This window comes from Anopheles arabiensis, chromosome X (assembly GCF_016920715.1).
Source record: "Anopheles arabiensis isolate DONGOLA chromosome X, AaraD3, whole genome shotgun sequence".
Taxonomy (NCBI): domain Eukaryota; kingdom Metazoa; phylum Arthropoda; class Insecta; order Diptera; family Culicidae; genus Anopheles; species Anopheles arabiensis.
This window is the reverse complement of record NC_053519.1, coordinates 14,387,168-14,404,884: the sequence shown is the minus strand read 5'-3', so window position 1 is coordinate 14,404,884 and position 17,717 is coordinate 14,387,168. Positions and strand designations below refer to the sequence as shown.

At 39.5% G+C, this 17,717-nt stretch overlaps 1 protein-coding gene across 8 annotated transcripts in view; it reads right to left on the bottom strand.

The window, feature by feature from the left end:
• Window positions 1-1,781: 1,781 nt before the first annotated feature.
• Window positions 1,782-17,717, bottom strand: part of LOC120905536 (acetylcholine receptor subunit alpha-like) — a 28,928-nt gene continuing 12,992 nt past the window's right edge. For 5 of the 8 annotated variants that reach the window (XM_040316411.1, XM_040316408.1, XM_040316410.1 and 2 more), the window contains 8 exons: window positions 10,793-10,908; window positions 10,492-10,660; window positions 9,981-10,117; window positions 9,756-9,844; window positions 9,594-9,648; window positions 8,570-8,689; window positions 6,878-7,124; window positions 1,782-5,904 (listed from right to left, as the gene is read on the bottom strand). In XM_040316411.1, the coding sequence (XP_040172345.1) occupies window positions 5,713-5,904; window positions 6,878-7,124; window positions 8,570-8,689; window positions 9,594-9,648; window positions 9,756-9,844; window positions 9,981-10,117; window positions 10,492-10,660; window positions 10,793-10,908 (1,125 nt within the window). In that variant the 3' untranslated portion in view covers window positions 1,782-5,712. Of the gene's footprint in view, window positions 5,905-6,877; window positions 7,125-8,569; window positions 8,690-9,593; window positions 9,649-9,755; window positions 9,845-9,976; window positions 10,118-10,491; window positions 10,661-10,792; window positions 10,909-15,012; window positions 17,132-17,717 lie in introns of those variants that run through there. The other 3 variants (XM_040316413.1, XM_040316412.1, XM_040316415.1) reach the window with 3 other exon arrangements.

Sequence of the window (17,717 nt, the reverse complement as noted above, 5' to 3'; positions counted from 1 at the left end):
TCGATTCTTGCAAGAAACCTCACCCCACTGGAGCGCCGTTTACCTACGACCTTCACAGTTCATAGTTGTTTTAAAGAAACGCGTGCTTGGTGTCAGCCGATTTTTCCTGATAATTTCTCCGGCTACGGACCGTTGTGTTGATATTGTGTTTTCTGGGCTTTTAAATTTTTGTCTGGGTGTGTTGTATGCATGTGGTTGTGTAACGGGTTTTCGATGGTAGTCAGGCGCAGCGTTCTGTGCATTCGATTCTCGCAGCAAATGTCTCCGCGCGGTTTCGGTGTGCTCGTGCACCGGCCATCCACACTTGCAAAGAATTATGTTGTTTCTCGTTCTACCCAATGCCTTGGGCCAACGATGATTAAATTGTATTGATTTCAGCAGTGCGTGCGTGTTTCAGCGTTCTGCGCTTTTGCCATGCGTAAAAGGGTGGAAAAGAAGAGCGAGGAATGAAGTGCAGTCTCTCTCTCTCTCTCTTTCTCTCTTTCTCTCTCTCTCTCTCTCTCTCTTTCTCTCTCTCTCTCTCTCTAATGATATGTCATTGGTTGCTTTGTGTACGTTCGACATACATTTGACAATGTTGTATTGGGATTTTACGAATTGGAAATGAAGCTTACAGTTGAAGCTTGAGTTAGTTAGAGAAACCCCGTATTTTACAACCTGGTTTGAGAACCTGTACGACAAAAGGCGGTTTGTCAAAATATGCTCAGTATTACATCACCTGACTTCCTATAATATAGTACGAAGTGTGCTCGCACAGTGCAAATTGAAGCAAGTGAAGCTTCCACTGTGCGAAGTGCGGAGTGTGCTCTCACTGTGCGAAGTGTGCGAAAAGTGCGGAGTGTGCTCGCACTGTGCGAAAAGTGCGCGCACTGTGCGAAGCGTGCGAAAAGTGCGTAGTGCGCACACAGTGCGGAGTGCGCGCACAGTGCGAAATGTGCACCGCACACTGAGATGTGCGTGCGTGTGCGCACAGCACACCTAATTGTGCTCTTTTACCCAACACTAGTATGATGCTTGAAATCGTTGATGATACCTGAAAACGTTGATGATACCTGAATTCATCGGATGCAATGCTGAATCTGCGGCACATTTCTCAAAACACACTGGTCCGCGCCGAGGACATGCGGTCGAATATTTTTTTACACGGATAACATTTGTGTACATCAGTCTATTAGAAACACTCAATTATCCTTTTCGTTTTTTTAACCAAAAAAAGACAATTTAATAAAATGAGTGAATGCATATTTGTTTAATAAAAATATTTACAAGTGTTAAGAAAGTAGTTTGAACTGTTTAAATAATCTTTTCTGGTAAAAACACGAAAAAATAATTTAATGTTTTCAGTACACTTTTCAGTCACTTTTTTCAGCCGACGGATAGCCTTTTGTGTTTCTTCTATGCTAGGTAGCAGTAGCATGACACTATCTGCTAGTGGCGCTTCTAGCTGTTCGTTAAACTGGTCGTTGAGTAATTCATCAAAGTACTGAGCCCACCGCGAGAGGACCTCTGGCTGGTTACTAACCAGATACCCATCCTTGTTGCGACAGCAGGTTACCTTAGGTACAACGTTGTTTCGGTGACCTGCTATCGCTTGGTAAAACTTTCGTGTCGGTCCGTACGCCTCTCTGGTTTGCTCGAGTTCCCTACGTTCAGGTACCCAGTTTCCCGGTAAACCCACCTAAATTATGTTCCTCGCCCAACAAGCCCTTTCGCTCCGGCAAAGGCAAAAATGGAAATTTCTCGCATTAAAATCATTTGAACAGAAAAAAGAACATACACAATTTTTTGTTACACGAAACGTCATGCCGGTTTATTTGCAATTACTACGATGTTTTGCCTTTTTATTGTTGTTGTTGTTTTTTGTTGTTGTTGTTTGCCGTTATCATTCATAGCCAACGCACACACACCAACACACACTAGCACGCACGCACACTCGAAAGAGTGCCAATTTTTGTTGTTGTTGATTTATTTGTTTCTGTTAACCATGAATTACGTGCTGTGTTTGTGTGTGGGCGCGGGCGCGTGTTTCAGCTTCTGTTGTCGTTTACTTTTACTTTAGTTTACTTTATCTTAGTGTTTTTTGCTTTATTTTATGTTTCCGTTTAGTTTAGTTTGATTTTACCCGATTTATACATACATCTTTAATGAGGGAAAGGGAAGGAGAGGATGGTTATGGGATGGATAGGTGGGCGGGTATGTGAGGGCTTGAAAACGACTACCGTTCAACCTCACGCGTTTTAGAGGGTTTTAATTTGCCCAGCTGGTTTTGCGTTAAGGGGATTTTTTAAAATTTATTAGTATTTGTTTGGTTTGGTTTGTTGGTTTGTTCGTTCGTCTGTTCGTTCGTTCGTTCGTTTGTTCGTTCGTTAGTTGTTCAGTTTGTTCTTTCTTTTGCACTCACACGTCAATGAGCACCATGTGCTTTGTTTCCACTAATTGTAAATTGTTATACATATTTGATTTGTGTTTTCTTTTGCTCTCTGTAAAGATAAGTTTTCTATTTGCAGAATTATAAAACAATCAAAAATAAACAAACAAAAACATTTCACTGCTTCCAATGATTGAGTGTTTGTATGTGAGCACGTGCAGTCTGGGTACAGCTGTTTTAGTTTCTGTGTGTTTGTTGTAGGTTTTATCAATACTCAGTTCTCGTTGCGTGTAAGAAAAGCAATATGTACCTTTGTGTTACTAATGAGGTCTGTTTAGTAAATCGGCACTAACATAAACCACCCCTCATTGCTTGAGTACAGTGGAGCAAGATTGCAAATGTGTTTTCTCTCCATCTTTTCGTTTTTGTATTGCAACATGACACTTGGCTCTAATAATATACTTCTATCTTTCCCCTCTCTCTCTCTCTCTCTCTCTCTCTCTCTCTCTCTCTCTCTCTCTATCGCTCTATCTATATCTCTTCCTCATGTTGCTATCTTTCTTTCTCTCTTTCTCTCTCTCTCTCTCTCTCTCTCTCTTTCTCTCTTTCTCTTTTTCTCTTGCAGATGCACAAATGATTGCTTACTAAGGCGACAAATAGAGCGTAGTAACGCACGAGAATGAAGCGTTCCGTTTACTAAACTAAAAGCGCAACGACACCGACGGCCAGATCGATGTCCCTTAACCTTTGTTAACCATATATTGAGCGGTGGACAACTATCGATGGTTGGCTACAGTCCGTGAAGATTGTTTTCGAAATCACCTTAATTAAGCTATAAAAACCATGTTAAAATTATACAACTTGTCCCACACTGTTAACTGTCCAAGGTACGAAATCACAAATGTATCTATCTTGAGCTTGATTTTTTGCCACCATCTTGCCCCACTCTAAACCCACTCCTGCTGCTAAACGCGTGTACGCGCGCGCGCGTGCCAAACGAAACGGCAATTATAGGTGCATCTAGAAAAAAAACAACGTTTCCTTCGTTCTCACAATGCTATTAATCGCTGGCAGTATGTGTTTTTCATTGTATTTTGTTGTTGCTGTCGTAGTTTTAACGCTCTCTCCCTCAGCATTCCCTCTCGACGCAATCTAAACGAGTCGCTCCGCAATCAGGCCCGGGGCCTTCGGTTCGACATACACACTCACCAAAAACCAACGTCTAACTGACGAGCCAGAGCCGACCGACCTAAGTGGAAACTGATTGGGGAAAGAGTCTTAAGGGTAGTACTAGCGCTCGGCGCCTGTTAGGCGCGACACTTACTATTTCCCACTATGCAACCGGTACAACAAGTGTAGCGTATTAATTGAGCAAGATTCTTTGTGTTGCGTTGTATGCTTTAAAGCTACCTTTTCCCTTCTCGCTTCCTTCCTCTGTGTGGCAATGTATTTGTGTGTGTGTGTGTTTTTTTGTATGCGTTTGTGTGTGCGTTTTTTGTTTGGTTTACTTTTAACATAGTCTCACTAGGAATTTTACCCTTTCACTTTGTATTTCCTATTACATCGGATTATTGAGTTTTCGTGGTTCGTGGCATTTCTACTTAAAAAACACTTGCAAACACACACACACACTCACATACACACATGGGGTTTAAAAAGTCAACGGCACACAATACATGGGTACTAGAACTTAGACAGTACAGTATATAAAAGAACAATCTCTAACTTAACACATTTCGCACCAATTTTGCTATGATGTACGCATGATTACGCCGGTTACAAGATACTACGCTAGACGTAACATATTTGGAATAAGGTGGATCTAAACATTTGTGTCTACCACGTTTTTTTTCGTTTAAATTTTGTTAACCACATAACAGCAACAGCAGTTGTCCTATTTTGTTTGCCTATCGTTTTTTTTATTATACTGATTTTTAATCGTTTTTCCCATTAAACGTTTCCCTTGTGTTTTTTTTTTCTTCTTTCTTTACTCCCGTTTAAAACTATGATACCTGTTTGTTGTTTTCCCTTTTCCTTCCCGTTTTAAATATCTTTTATCTTTGCTTGTTACCTTCTGCGTTTGCTGGTTTCAATAATGCTTCCCGATATAGGTTTTTGTTTCTGCTGTTTTCATGCTCATGTAAGCCATTTGTGATGTTATCTTCTGCTCCTCTCTCTCTCTCTCTCTCTCGCTCTATCTTTTTTCTTTTGTAGATCTCTTTTTGTTTTTCGATTATTGGTTATACACCTCTATTGCGCTCTAACCGGTTTCTCTTTTCAAGAAATATCCGAAATTTGTGTCAGCAGTGTTTGTATTAATAATTTGTTTTGTTTGTTTGTTTTTTTCCGTTACATGTTTCCTACGTCACGTGTGTAAAATGAAGCTTGTCCGCTGTCAAATCTGGCCCAGAAAAGTTTCCGGCAAGGGGCAATTTTTTTTTTTGCTTTTTTGTGCATAGTTCGATAAAAAAATATTGCATTTCACTTGTCCCGTTTTTCTCTTGCTCTTGTCTCCCTCTCTTTTTTTTTTGTTTGGTATTATTCTTTATAGACATAAAAATTCTACTCGTTTAAACCTTACTCTTAAATGTTAACTCTTGTAGTTATTATCTGTATCTATATAATACTGTTTGACGTGTGTGTTTTGTTATGCTTACGGATGTGAGTGTAGTTATCTACCTTTTTTTTTTGCTGATAAATTTTGTCGGCTGTTATATGCTTGCTTTAATGCGCGCTTCGATGCTTTCATGCCGCCTCTCCTCGCAGAGTCGTGTCACATGTCACCGTGTGAAATATGTACAGTCGAAATAAGCTAAAAACTGCAGTGGCGTTCAGTACACACAGCGATCGGCCGTGCGTGTCCCTGCCTGCTCGCTGAAACACTCCGTGCCAATCGGTCGTGGTACGTACCGGTAGTGAAAGATGAACGCAAAATGGCCAGTAAAACTTATCCCGTGCTACAACTGTTGCCGGGAGCTGTGTGGAGTGCCCTCTAGATGACTGACGGTCTAGCGTTCGGTTGTTTGCTAGATTGCTGAGGAAAGGCCAGGATGGCAGAGTTAAACGACTGCATGACAGACACTCCGGTGGACAGGCTACACTCTTCACCGCTCTACCGCCACACAGCTTGGTTCCTGGTGGTGATGGTGGCGGTTCGTTCCTACCATGCCGCCCACCTGCTTCGCCACGTCCAGGTGCAGGCTCGGTTTGGCCGGCTGGCTGCACCGTGCGACCCGCAGCCGGGCGTACATGAAAAGGCAGCTACTGAGGGCGGCGGCACACACGAGCAGCAGCCCGAACCCGAAACTGAAGCCGACCGGTAGCTGCAACAGTGCCGGCGAGCGTTATTGCGGGGGACAGCGCACGACGGTCGATGTGGCCAACTCGTCAAACGTCTTGTCGATCGGTATCCGGTCGTCGTACAGCGTCGGTGCCTGCAGTATGATACCGGCCGTGCCGGCCAGCACCGCCAGCGTGAAGATCCACAGAAACAGTCGATCGAGCACCATGGCGACGTACTTCCAGTCTTCCTTTACCTGCGGAGAGATGGTACAATCGGGGATTTCATATCCATTATCAAGTGACGCCATTTCTCCATCTTCAAGTAGTATAAAATCATCCATGGATGTTGAAATAATAATTTAAACATTAAAGTGTTTCTTGATTGATGATTGGAGTAAGAGAAATCAAATTCTGTAGCACTAATTGAACATGATCAATAAATTTTGGTTGTATCGGTTGACATTAGGAATCCGCGATTAATGAAATCCATTAATGGGGGCCTTCACGATTCTAGTTACTTTTTTGTATGGAGTTTGACAATTGGAGGCTGAAATCATGTAAACACTCCATACAAAACCACACACAAAACTAGCCTGCGATTTTCAGTCTAGATTATTCTAGCCTCAAAGCTAGAATTAGATTCGAGTACCTGCTCGAAAAAATGGCAAAACAAGATGATGTTTACATTTATCCCAATGTGCATTAAAGAGATCAGGTGATGGAATATAGAATCAAAGTGTATGTAGTCCAAGTGGTCTCATAGCATTTTTTATAACCAATTTTAAACATCACTTTTTGACAGAACGAGTGAAAACTTTTGCTCCAACGAGCTTTCTGGAGGCTTGACGAATACTCAAAACACTCTTAAAATCTTCATTCAGAAGTAGAAGCGATAAAAATCAGCCTTCTAAATTCATACACCTTGGGATAAGCCCACCTATATATTATACTCACTTAGATAGCTGCTCGAAAACTGCTATACAATGCAAACAGCTGACAGGCTGAAATTTCAGCCTACGAACTTCAAACGGAAAGGGCCCCAATGATTAAAATCTTAGGACTCCCTGGTGTTATCCATGAGACCATAGACTAGGTTTCTTGGATAACTCCAGGGAGTCCTAAGATTATAAGCTTAAATGGATTTCATTAATCGCGGATTTCTAATCCTACCCTTATGTCTAAGATGTATCTGCAATCTGTTGCCAAAATGCGGCTGTTTTGGCTTACCTTTGTCGAGTCTTCCAGCATTTTGGTGTGCTCGGCGATGAACCGCACGCAGAAGCAGCTGCGGTGCACCTCGGTCGAGCAGACGGAGTGTGAGAAGGCGGGCTGCTTGAACGCGGGACTCTTGATACCGGACGGGACGGCCGTATCGGCCGCCGTCGACATCGACAGCTCCTCCGACTCCGAATGGGGCAGCTGAATCGGTCCGTGAATCTGGCAGCTTCCACCGAACGGGCCCGTACCTGACAAACTGGGCAGATAAAGGGGGAAAAACAGGCGATCAGCATACGGAGCCGGCAGTTGGCGGACATGGCAGGTACGTCAATGGGTATTCATTGTTTCGGGACGCTCGATGGTGTGTGATACTCATCGCACAGGGAGGTACGGTATAGGTGTGTTAATGTTTTGTTTCTGTTTCTGAGTGTTGATTGCAGCCAAAAGATTTTCAAATTCAAACATAGCAAAATGCACGACAATCACATACCATATACGGAAACAATATGTCAAAGTATAGAGTAAATTTGTACAAACGGTTTGGAAAGTTTTATGTATGCTTTTATTATTAAGCTGTATGGCAGGAATTTGCAGAAGTGATGTTTTTATATTAATAGCACTTAATTCAAAGAAATTGAACGCAGCCAATTAAGTCGATTGATTTCTTAGTTGTAGAATTTATAATAAGCCATACTAAATGGTATTCGGTACATGTTTTCTGAAGTATTAAACTTGTTTTATGGTAGCAAAAATTGAAAATATTTTAAATGATAATAATTGATATTCGAAGAACACCTCTCGGATGAAAGATCCGTATATTTTTAAAAGATATTTTTTAACACAAATGAATTTATGTTTTAAAACATGATTTACAGTTTACAACAACACTTTGAATGCAGCACATTATCTTTATCTTTAGTGCAATAGAGTCTTTATTGATTCAATTATTCATGTCTTAGTAATCCTTTATCCGTTCTAGTACTGTAAAAAAATCCAGGTCAACAACTAAGTTCGTGCAATATGCCAATAGGTGGCGCTAGCCAATTCAGAAATGAAACACTCTAGCATTTCGGTCAAGTGACATGCTTAAAGAACCAAAACAAAAGCAGATCAGCAGAGTGTTCAACCAACAGTAACTTAAAACACATTTTCAGACTAGACAAGACTAATCATTCAATAGATGAAGAGAATTTAAAAAAATAGACACCTATTTTCAGTCAGTCGAGCTGCAATCACAATCAAAAGGAACCAAAAAATAAATGTGATAAAGAGTGAACATACCGATTGTTACAGTAAGGTTACGGAAAGCTCCAAACAAGCATGGAAGCTTTCGAAATTAAGACAAAAAACAATACAGGTTGCACGAATTTAGTTGCACACCTAAACATATTCAATGCCGTTTTAACGCTATAACAGTAGTAGTCGCACAGTGGCAGTAGTAGTGAAAGTTGTAAAACGAAACCAAACAAGAATAAGTGTGAACACGAGAAGAAAGAAACCGCTCACTGGGAGCGGCACAACGCGAACGAAAGCGAACGAAAGAGAGTAAAAAAGATAGTAGATAAAAACAAAACAGAGACGGACAGACGGATAGATAGAGAGATAGAGAGAGAAAGAGGAAGAGATGAAGCAAGACAGAGACAGCGCGCGAAAGAGTGTGTTTGTGTGAGAAATAAATTTAGTTGAATATGTCATAAATACCTTGACGGAGAAAGATCTTCTTTAGATGGAGCCCTATTAGTAAAACGAGCTATACGATTTAATGTAGTAGTCGAGTAATAAGGATAAAAGCAAGCGTGTAGGTCTTTGGATAGCAGTTTTCTACGGACAAGCAGAAAATCCCAAATACAGAGGTAAACGTAAAGAAAGAACGAGAAGAATGAAAAAAACAGTATAGAAATGAGCTGATATCTGCATCGAAAAAAGTTCGCTACATAACTAGATGGTACGGTTGTTTTTATTTATTTGTTTATTTTTATTTTGCATTCCATACACGTGCATCCATCACGTCGGTCACGTGTGAAAGAGTGAAGGGTTTGAATAGGACAGATGGAGTCTTGGGGAAGGAGCTGGGAAGTAATAATTTTGTTTAACGTAAAAGAAGCAAAGAAAGTGAATATTTGAGGTTACAATGTATCGCAGAAGACAACTGGATTTGGGTTGTTTGTAACCACTCCTGTAACAGATCTGTGCAAGTAGACATGAAAGATTGATATTTCATAAGCCCCATTATATAGGTCAGAAAGTAAAGCTAGAATAAAAACTAGGTAACACAAAGTTAAACATGCTTTACATGGTACATGGTATTTGCTAACAAGAAGATCCGGATTTCTTCAAGTTTGTGGGTTACTTTCACATCTTATTTAGCATTAGCAGTAAAACATTGTTTTGCACGGTTGATTACAGTAAGTGTTGGGTGTATCGTTCTATTGTACACCTGATTGAGGCTATAAGGAAATTTCTGTTGTCTTTCTGCGTGTACTTATCGATTAGACATTACCAATATAGCAAATTTCAAGGACAGGTAGCATAGTACTAGTCGAAGAAAAGTGTAAAAAATTAAAAGTAAAAGAGCAAAGAGAAAAAAAAACATTTCAAAGATTCAGGAGCAAAAAACATCCAAAGAATACAGTAGGGAGTTTGCACTGTAGGAGCACGAACAGGACAAGTTGGAATGCACTGGGGACAAGTTGGAATACGCAACCGCTCGTCCATCGATACGTACCTGTGGTTTTCGATGTACGGTGGCCGCTTCATAAACAGGAATCGTGGTAAAAAGTCTACGGTGGGACGATAAAGTAGGATGAAAAAAAAAATCAGTTCACCAGTTCAAACCCAAAACATTCTCCTTGATGAGGATCGCTCGCGTTATCGCCCCAATACTTGCCGATAAAAAATGTTTTCACCCACGGTGCCATTCGATGAGTTTGAGGTGACCGGAAATGAACGTTCAACACCACTACCGTGACGCATATACTGGAGTTGGCGATGTTTGGTTTGATGTGTTTTTTTTGAGCGAATGGGAAGGAAAGGAAAGAGAAACAAAATCGAAACAGTTTTATCAAGTTGAGCAGTGGGAGAGCAATGGTTGGCTGCTGATGATGAGCCTTACCTAATGGACACAAGTATCATGGCAAAGATGAGATACTTCCCTAACAAAGGCACAACTAGCGACGTTGGCGGTATGATTTCGACTACCAGCAAAAAGAACACGTGAAGGCTAATCAAAATCGATATCGAAAGCGTAACCTGCCGAAGAAGAGAATGCAAGGAGCCATCAGATGGACTGACGAGGATGACAAAATCGATAGATCATGCTTAGGTGCTTAGGTTAGTTGATGGTCTAGGTGCGATTCGAAAGCATCAATGAGTACATTCAGATGACACTCTGATGACAGCCGATGCTCAAAACCAGCGTGGTACATCACACCGTTGCAACTCGGTAGCTTCAATGATGTAATTAGACTTATGGTATAATGATTACCCCTGACATGGTGCAGATCTTAAGGTGAAGTGAAGCGTCTGAGATATTTAAAATCTAAAGATCTTCGTACTCGATGCGATATGCTACAGTTACTTCACTGGAGTGTTATTTGAATATCTTGAAGCTCGTTAGCTCTCACCTTTTCGCCACTGTCCGAAGGTAGGTAGAACGTCAGCACGGTTAAAAACGATATGCCCATGCACGGGATGATGATGTTGACGGTGTAGAACAGCGTCTTTCGGCGCATGGTAATGTTGAACGTGATATCCAAGTACGGCTCATCGCAGCAGGTGTAGAACTTTTCGTTCCTGTGGTTAGGAAAGATCGAAAGATAGCAGGGTTAACAGCGAAGACGAATCGAGCGCGCACGTATCCAGCAACGGACACGCCAGGTAACACCAATCACTACTTGGCGGATAATGTGCGTGCAATGTAGCTACCTGACAGCGGGCACTTCCAAGATATCCCACTCGACCGACATGTAAAACTCGGACAGATCGACCCCGACGTCTACGATGTTACTTCCCGACTTTTCATCCATATGCCGCAGGTCAACCTGTGCCACACGGAGTGAACCCGTTCGGGGTACGGTTCGCACACGCATTGTATTGGGGTTTGTTTTGTTTGTTTGGTTTGGTTTGTTTAATCATGGCGTTAATAGTGAAACGAATCAAACGCACGGGAACCGCGATAGGCGAGAAAGAAAAGTCGAAGAAGGTAAATACAGCGTTATAGACTGGTGCGGCTAGCGGGGAAGGAAATGTTTCAAATCAAAAACCAAACGATGGTACAGAAACGAAACGAACACAAACAGAACGGTAGTATTTTGGGGGTATTATTTTGTTGGTGGAAGTAATGAATAAGGGTGAGTTTGGTGGCAGAGCTGCGAGTAGTGATGGCATGTATTGCATTGCTTGTGTGTGTGTCTTGTAGTTCGCTCCAAGCTAGTACGCTTTTGGTAAGGTGTAAATGAACAGGTAGAAAATGAGAACACTAAAAAGCGAATTGTTGTGTACTGTGTGTATCTGTGCTCGCTGTTTGATCGTTTGGAGCGTGAGCGAATGGGAGGTGAGGAAGTTGTGCAACAGGGTTGTGCTACAGCGAATGGGTGATGTGTGTCCGTAAGAAGCACTACTGGTTAGGTTTGATTTAGTTTAGTGCATTATTTAAAACAAGACTAAAAGTAAATAAAAATAAAAAGAGTAACAAAGACATACGCATCGAAGAAATGAGAAAACCAAATAGATAAAACAGAAAAGATAATAATTTTTTAGTAAACAACAGAAACAGAAGAAAAAAACTAAACAAAATGTACACAAACTACCAGAAAAGACAGAAAAGTACAACCCATTCGAACACAAAGTGAAAAAGAAAGGAAAATTAACGATGAGAACCGCATCACGAACGCAACATCCAACTAATGCGGGTGAACAAAAAAGAACCAATAATTGATGAAAGTCAATAATCACAGCAAATAATAAACAATGAAAAGTCAACAAGCCTAAAACATCACACGAAACGTAAATATAACATATATTCCCAAGGAAGTCCACTACCACATCGAACGTGAAAACAAAAGAACGATGAGAGCAACACATTGAGAAAGAGGCAGCTGCAAGACACGGTAACGCTCTACTGAGTGTAAAATCTTAAATGATAATTCGAAATGAGCGCTAAAGCTTGCTATGATTTGATTGGTGTTGCAATGTACGGCTACTGCTACCAAGCAGACATCGAGCAAAATGGATGTATTTATTGTTTAGTATATGCTAGGTTTAGACATCAGGAGTTTATGTGTTCTTTTTGTTTAAGGGTGTATGAGCGAGAGGAATACGGGATCTTAATAGCTGGATATCCGGGACAGGGAAGGATGGTAAATTCCAACAGGCACAGTTTTGATGGGTTTTTAAGGTTTGTAGTTTAGTGTTTTGTTTTTAATCTCTCCATATCGTTTTGGTTATGTCATGCAAACTACGCAAACAAATGATTTTGTTTTTGTTTGTTTTTTTTTTAAGAATGTTAGTGTATTTATTATTTAGCAGTTTATTTTAACCATCATTCTGCACTCATCGTTTTTTGTTTTACTTTTGGATTTTCTTTGTTATTTATTTCCCATCATTGTGAGATGCATGAAGCGTTGCTTTTAGATAGTTTCACGTTTAAGGAACAATACAAGCTTATTTTAGATACGATTTATTATTGTTATTATTAGTTTTAGCTTGCTTGCTTGCTAGGAGAACGTTTCCAACGAACGCAACATCAAGACGAGTAGAATCGCAAAACTGGTAATGCAAGAACAACAACCACAGAATAATACGCGCACACGACAGTATATGAAATAAATGTAAAATGAAAGAGAGCTAGTACACATGGGCACAACGTAGCTATTTCGTGGAATCCTAGAAACAGGTGCTAAAAATAATATAAAAGATTGAAATTTGGAATGCTCATTCGCGATCGACATTGTAAAATGGGTAGCATGGTTTATGGTTTGCCATTCTAAGCTACCACTGCCCGTGTGCTTTCGCTTGTGTGCGCCGACTGCATTGCCACATTTTAGAATGTTTCACCGAACGAGCATGTTGCCATTCCTTCGAAATATCGGATAGTGTAAAATAGGAAAGAGTGTCTTTGCTAAGAATTTCGTACAAAATGTCATTTCTAGTTGTCGTAATTTTTGTTGCTTTCGAATGAGTTCGTTTCTTCCTCCTCCGGGCGGTTATGTTTTGCTTAATAATACGTATTACGAAACTTACTAATAGAGGTAAAATAACAGGCATTCATGCACAGGCATAGTTTTGCTGTTGGTAGGTACAGTCGGATACTTGGTCGGAAAGGTTAGCTTGCGCCCCCCAGGCATCCCTTTCCAGAATCGAACGGACGCGGTTTTTTTTTGCTACATCGGTCGGGCACGCTAAGAAGGATCGTGTTCGAGGTGGTTTCAACATTTCCGAACCAATCAACAGAGTTGTCTGTCGCCAGCACTTGACATTGACCTGTATCAGCTGGAGATTTCGAGCCCTAGTTGTGTCAACAGAGACACATTTTTTTTTCAAAAACACCAACTCAGCAAAGACGCGAGTCGTGAAACATTGCGACCAAGTGTGGGGCTCCAAACGGGCAAGCCAAGGGCGCTAGTATACGGGACAAACATGTGTTTGCTCTACTAGTACTGGAGATGCATGCAATGCGTACTGTCAGATAGTTTAGATTTGTTTTGCTATGTGCAATGTGTAGTCGGTAGTGTTGCATACTGTGTAGTTTTTTTTCCTTTTTTACTTCTACATTTTGCTGTATTTATTCTAATAGTTAAAGTAAAACAGAATAAAGAGAGGAATACGTTAAAACAGCAGTTATTACCGTGCAATGGCGAACAGGGTTTTAGGAAGATAAAAAAATTAACCTGCAAAGATCCTTAGAGCTCAAAATTACTAGCAACGATCACAGCTGCCGCTACTGTAGCATGAGGCTCCTCACACAGATACTAAGATTCTCGACGCCTACTGGTTATAAGGTACGAATGAATCAGAAGCAAACCCAGTAACACTAAGATACATGCATGCTGCAATGTTGGCAACAGTCCAGACTACGGCTACTACACTATCGCATACGGCACTACTGCTTTGCACACTAGTCTTGGCTTGCCTGTTTTGTCAGACACTTGGGTACTGTGTCACAGTGCAGCACTGCTGAGAAATCGCGCTACACACTGAACAACTGGAACTGGAGGCCGGTCAGTGATTTCAGTTCAACGGCACGTCTACACTCGCTAATTGAAAGCGCACACAAAACAAAGTATAGCATTATTCGTCATCTCCCTCTCAAATGATCTCCGACGGATCGCTCCAAATCGGTACAACAGTTCAAAAACTGTGGAAGACAACAACAAAGAACGAGGCTCTATAAAGCAGTTCTAGTCTCAAACCAATGTGAGGCTAATGACTAGAACTCAAACCAATGTGAGGTACCATCCATCGCGTTACAGACATTTGCGTGTAGGATAAAACCAATTTTATCAGAATTAGCATAAATTACAACTCCACAAAATATGTAAACTTGGCATTGAATGATTGGCTAGATCAACTGATCTTAGTAAGGAATGGTCGTCGATCAATGTAAAACAAATAATAAAAATATAGAAACAAACAAACAAAAGAATATTGGATTTAACAGCATCGATTGTTACAAGCCCCAGTGATGTCTTTCAATGCTAAAAACATAAAGTTGACATAAGCACACAAAATCAATCTTGAAACACGGGTCATTACATTTTAAATGAGGTTGAAGTTGAGAATAAGACGAATCGATTAAAAGAGCCGATGAGATTCACCAATATAACCTGTTGCTTGCTAAACCCTGCTTAGAAGAAGCGCAATGGCTAGTACATAATTGTCCGTGTTTTTCAACTACAGCTAGTTGATATCGAAAAATTATTATCGAATTATGCAAAAAAGGATTGTAAATGAAGACACTGCTAGAGGTTATGCGATTGCGGAAGCTGCTAGCGATTGCGCTTTACCTAGCTGGGCTTTTTAAAGGTTTTGTTGGTGGGCTTGAAGTCAAATAAGGTTTGGTTTGAAAAAAATATCACACCACAACACAAAAGGTGATGGAAAAGAAGCTGTGTAAACAAATTTAGTTCAAAATGTTGTATATGTACCATGTTGGTGCTTCAAATTCGTCAATCACTGAGCGATTCTCGAGACGATAGCTAACCTTAAAAAATCAATAAGGAATACGTTAAGATCCATTCAGGAAGGTGTAAAATAGAGAAAGAGATTATGACAGCAAAGTAAACATAGTACGTGGGAGAATAGAAAAGGGAAAGAAAGATAGAAAGTTGTAGCAGAAATGAGAACTAAACAGTTTAGCATCGAAAGAAGAGGAAATGATGTACAGAGAAAAAAAGTATTAAAGTAGACAATTTTTAGATATTTTCTTCTTCATTCATTATCATTATAGTTCGTACGGATGCGTTAGCTAGGGAACGGCGATTGGCAATCGTTTCGATTGATATTGGTAGTAATCTTAGTACCAAGAGGAAGAAGTGGGAAGAGAAGTGTCAAGTCTTAAGTCCAAAATTATCCTAAACATTCCTCACGTAACCATGCAGATCATTAATCATGAAGGATTTTATTTTAAATAATAAAGCCACTATCGAATTATTTGCTTGCAATTATCAATGTTTTTGTTCTGCTATATTTCATAAATCAAAACAAAAATCCAAATTTGAAAAGTCACACCCCGTCACTTATGGGTAGACTGGATACAGCTAGTGTGAACGGAGATAAGTATATAAGTAAAAGGTAAACAATCAAGTGTCATTAATGATGCCAATATGGTAAAGATAAACTAATAAATGCCTTCGATGAGCAGTTGTACTGAATCGCACAAACAAATTGTCTACCAAAGATGCAAACGATCGAAACATTTCTCACTCGGAAAAAAAGTTTACCAAAACGACGGCCGCACTGACTTTGAACTATTTGAAACAATCGCAATACCAAACATAAGATCGGTACGTTTTGCAGTATAAAAATGTCACTTGATCACAACGATAGCACATGTTCGTTGTAAAAGAATGTAGTATGGAATACCAAAATGTGCTTCAAGCAAATCAACATGAATAGATTTCACAGCGTTTATCGAATAGTAAAGTTTATATTTTGATTTTCTTGGTATAATCTAAAGTGTATTCTTTTCTTTTTAAGTCAAATGCGTTTTCAAGCTACTAGTTTCACGCTAGCTACTGTCACCATTATGATGCGCTAACCTCCCATGGACCCAGGGAGTCCTCCCATTGAAACACATTTACCAGTAGTCGTTCATGTTGTAAATTTGATTTTATGTTAAGATCACTACTTTCCATCAAACAATTCGTGTCCAATTATCATCTAAGAAAACAAGGATTCAATAACAGTCCAATCGTATATGGCAGAGAAGCAACTTTAGCGCATTTTTGTATCGCTTTCAGGCTGTTTATTTGAAGGAGAGTTTGTATTTCGTGTGTTTTGTTATAGTTTTAATCACCCATATCGTGATTGATATAATTATTGTTCTTTGTTTCACATAACCGAAAGAAACACTTCCAACAGTGGTGTATGAAAACAAACAAACCAAGGAAAGGTAAGTAAAAAACACCAAACAAGCAAACTATAACGTAACATTCTTGCAAGAAGGATCGTTAACACTAAAAAGAAGAAATACCTAAGACACGGAGAAGTCAAATCATACAAAAGTTCGCTAGTAGTAGTCGAAATTTAGTTCAAAAGATACTGCTGGCCATATTGTGTGTATATCATTTCGTTTCTAAACAACATCTCTAGACAACTTCAAACCGGCACCGGTGTGCTGTGCTTAGGTTTCAATCTCATGAAAAATGTTTCGCTAAGGATGCAATACGAAATATCTCATAACGTTTTTTTCGATCAAGAAGGCAAGCAGCTAACAGACCACAATCAATCAATTACATGAGGCACCATCAGCTCCCTAGAAAAAAAAACGAAAGACTGGTAAGAAACCGAAGAATCGAACAAGAGCATTCCAAATCAAAAAACCAGAATTAGTTGGTTGAAAATATAATGACGATCTACTAAATTATTTGGAAGCTTTTTAAAAACGAATAATTCATCAGGGTAAATTAAACGAATAGTAGATAAGAGAAACTGATAATGAAATAAAAACAAATAACGAGAAACGAGAAATTGCAAATATTATTCCAATAGTTGATTCCAATATTTTAGTATACAGCATGTAACATTTTGGTATATATAAGAAGTAGATAAACCCAAAATGTTATCAGAACAACTGATAAACTAAACAAACATACAGGGTAAACGAATTGAGAACTAAAAGAAACGAAACGAATTTTAAAAAAAGAAATGTAAAAAAAAGTAAAGAGATAAGTAATTAACATAATATTTCATGAGTAAAACTGAGAAAAATTGTAAAGAAAGTAACAACCAAATGCTTATTTCTCTTGGAATTAGAGTTTAGTGTTGAGCCAATAAAAACAAATTCAGTGCTTCGTTTTGAGTAACTGTAACTAAAGTCACATATTGAAATTAATCACAAAAACACAACAATAATTACAATAAATAAGACATACAAACAGAAAGCTTCCGAGTGATAAGATACAATCATATAAAAAATAGATAATAAAATAAACATCCTTCTGCTGTCAAAGTAAATGCTGAGTAGTGGCTAACAAACTTGCTATACATATGACCAAGATACTAGAGTTACGCTATTAGGCATAATCAAAATAGATGTTTTTTTAATAGTTATTTTTTAGTTCAGTTTTGCGCAATCAATATCGAAATAACCATTCGAAGGAATTGGTGTTATACGGTCAAACAAAGGAAA